The sequence below is a fragment of the Sphaerodactylus townsendi genome, linkage group LG04 (genome assembly GCF_021028975.2).
Source record: "Sphaerodactylus townsendi isolate TG3544 linkage group LG04, MPM_Stown_v2.3, whole genome shotgun sequence".
NCBI lineage: Eukaryota > Metazoa > Chordata > Lepidosauria > Squamata > Sphaerodactylidae > Sphaerodactylus > Sphaerodactylus townsendi.
Genome location: NC_059428.1, coordinates 77,693,235 through 77,696,225, shown reverse-complemented (window position 1 = coordinate 77,696,225; position 2,991 = coordinate 77,693,235). Strand labels below are relative to the sequence as shown.

Below are 2,991 nucleotides of genomic sequence, written 5' to 3'. Positions count from 1 at the left end.
GGGAGATTTTCAGACTGCATCCTTAGTACTTCCCTAGGAGTAAGCCCCATTAAATAAAATTGGATTTGTTTCTCAGTAGAATGGCTTAGGATGGCGGTGATACAATACTATCCCAGACTGTTCTCAGTCCATTGAAACCAATGAGCTTAGAAGGGTGTAATTCTGTTTAGGATGACATTGCCAGTGTCTTAAATATTTTAAATCTATTGGTGGAGGTTTGGTTGCTTGTAGTTGCCAATTTGAAATGCTGGTTAAATCTAAAAAGATCAGAGACCAACTGAACCTACCAAGATGAAACAAACACCAATAGAATTTTCTTATATGCAGTTGTCCTTATCTTTGTTCAGAATGTGTAACAAGGTCAGCAAAAAACTAATTTCACAGAACATGATAAATGGGATGTAAATTGAACAAAAGCTAAAACTGTCTTATCTTTTTGCAACTGCTGTTAGTCTTTGAACACTTGCAAGATCTTTTAAATAAATCAGTGGTGGAATGACTCTTATAATGTATTTAATAGAAGCAAGCATCAAATTCATTGCGTCTTACACAAATACCTCAGTAAAGAGATAAAATCATTAGGAAGTAATGTTCCTGCTTTAAAAATAATATACAGTTCTTAAACTATTACAGATATGCCTGCACAATATTAATAGCTTCAGCTTGATGTAATGAATATGATTATAGCACTTCATGGTTTTTATCTCCCTAAGTCCTATGGAATATATATTCATCATTATCTAAGATATGGTACCACTCCTTACATAAACAGGATTTCCATGGTGTCTTCTGAAATGTCTTTGAAAGGGGCCTGTGAACTGAGGATTTTCAATGCAATAAACCTTTTTTCTAGACAGTTGTATAAGAATAAGGGATCTTGTTTTTTAAAAAAGTAATAGAGCAATCACATAGAAAAAAACACAGCATTTTCTAACAATCTATACAATTTCACAATATCTAGTTACAATACATAAAATATGCCATTTTGGGCTGTGCAAAAACAGCCAAAGATTTCTGTGTGATTTTCAAACAAGGTTTCTTTGCAGGAGTTTGTCTACAAAATAAAATGCTTTACTATACAAAAACTAAACATTATTTTTTTTAAATACTTTCAAGCTGCATTCAACTTTTATTTAGTAATAGTGCTGAACTGGGAAATATGGAGGCTAGGAGTGCTCATTTCAGTGTATGCTTTCTCACTAGCTAGTCGCAGTAGACAGCTGATAACCACGTCTTTTGCTTTGGTGGTCTTCATGTTCCTCTCTTGTGATAGTTTCATGCTGATTTGATCGACATTAGTCATGATGAATTCTGATGCCAAGATTTGAGTGGGAGATGCACTGTTACCCATGCCATCCATGATATATTGCTTGTAGAGCTCTACCACCTTCTCCTCTAAGTAGTTATTCAGTATTGAATTAGAGAGGGGCTGCTGATGTTGCATGATGCTGGCTACTCGCCAGCACGATGAATGCCCTTGAGTTGGCTTGCGGGATACTTCTGTAGGTGGCACTGATATGGATTCCATTGGTGGTGGGATCTCTGATGATTCCAAGAATGGACCAATCCCACTGTCATGATTAAAATCTGTTTTAACTGAGCTCACAGGCATCACCTGGCCCCCAGCAATATGCAAGTCATTATAGTTCTTGCAAATACTGTTACAAGAAGATGGAACCAGATAAGTGTCTCTGTTTATTGCAGATCCTATACAAATGTCTACAGCTGGAGATGTTTGCCTTTCAAATGCTGGTTTTTTAGTAGCTTGTGTCAATGCATCCTTCTGTTGCCTACTGTTTCTGTTTTCTTTAGCATGGACAGAAAATATAAATTTGCCAAAAGATCTGCACCTCCAAAACATATTGCTGTCTTGTTTTTCCTCAAAAATGATGTCATTCAAAGAGGTCATCTCATGTGCTACATCTTCTCCTTGCTCGCTGCACAGGTTGTAATTCAAGAGATCATGATAAAGAATTCTACAGAAATACCCTTCGGACAGCATTCTTTAGAAGAAAGAAAGGAGATTTGTATCAGACAATTTTGGCATAACATTCTTACTGTAAAAACTAATATTCACAAACCTATCACAAGATGCCATATTACTAGCTTCTTTGAGTTCTGTCCCCTGTTTCAATTATATACTTGTGATCACTTGGTGATGGACAAACTCTTCTATGTTCAGATCTTAACTGGATTACCAGTTATAGGAGATATCTTCAACATTCAACAGCTAGCTTTTCATTAAGAGTACCATACTAAATTGTAGCACAAATAATGTTTAATACTGGCGTTTGGGAAATGTGATTCATAAGTGGAGGAATACATCACATTTCTTGGGCAGCTGTGTACATTGTGCATCACTATGTCTTGCTCTACAACTGGCTCTTGTTCTGCCAATATTATCACTTATCAATAGTATGCATGTGATATGTGTCTAAAATGTCATGGTTTCTGGTTAACAATTACTAACATTGGCTAAATGGATAGACCCCAAAATAACAGATTACTGCCAACCAAAATGATCCTGGACATATGCATAATCTTTAGCCACAAGATCCCACACTTGAATTGAGACAACTTGGTAGGTCAATTGAAATCCGAAGGAAGGCACTACACAAGATGCAAAGTTTGAGCTGACCTTCAGATGTAGAAAGAATATATATAAGCTGGAAACCCACAAGAACTGGCAGGTTGGAGGCACAATTTTGACTCTCACCACACCACCCAATCACAAAGATTTTCTCAGAGGCTTAAGCAGGCTGTTCTCTCTCTCTCTCTCTCTCTCTCTCTCTCTCTCTCTCTCTCTCTCTCACACACACACACACACACACACACACACACACACGGACTGTTTGGCCTTCAATTGATGCTCAGTGAATTTCCATACTTTGTGGAGCAGGCTATCTTTGATGAATTTACAAAGTCATATTTTTCACCTATGTCTAGGGACTCCTAGGTCAATTCCCCATGGGGGAAATATCCTGGGATTGG

The 2,991-nt window shown here is 37.2% G+C and overlaps 1 protein-coding gene across 1 annotated transcript; it reads right to left on the bottom strand.

The window, feature by feature from the left end:
- Positions 1–410: 410 nt before the first annotated feature.
- On the bottom strand, positions 411–2,002 carry TASL (TLR adaptor interacting with endolysosomal SLC15A4). The gene has a single exon (XM_048495100.1). It carries the CDS (start codon positions 2,000–2,002, stop codon positions 1,130–1,132), a length of 873 nt encoding a protein of 290 aa, XP_048351057.1. The 3' UTR covers positions 411–1,129.
- Between the last annotated feature and the right edge of the window lie 989 nt (positions 2,003–2,991).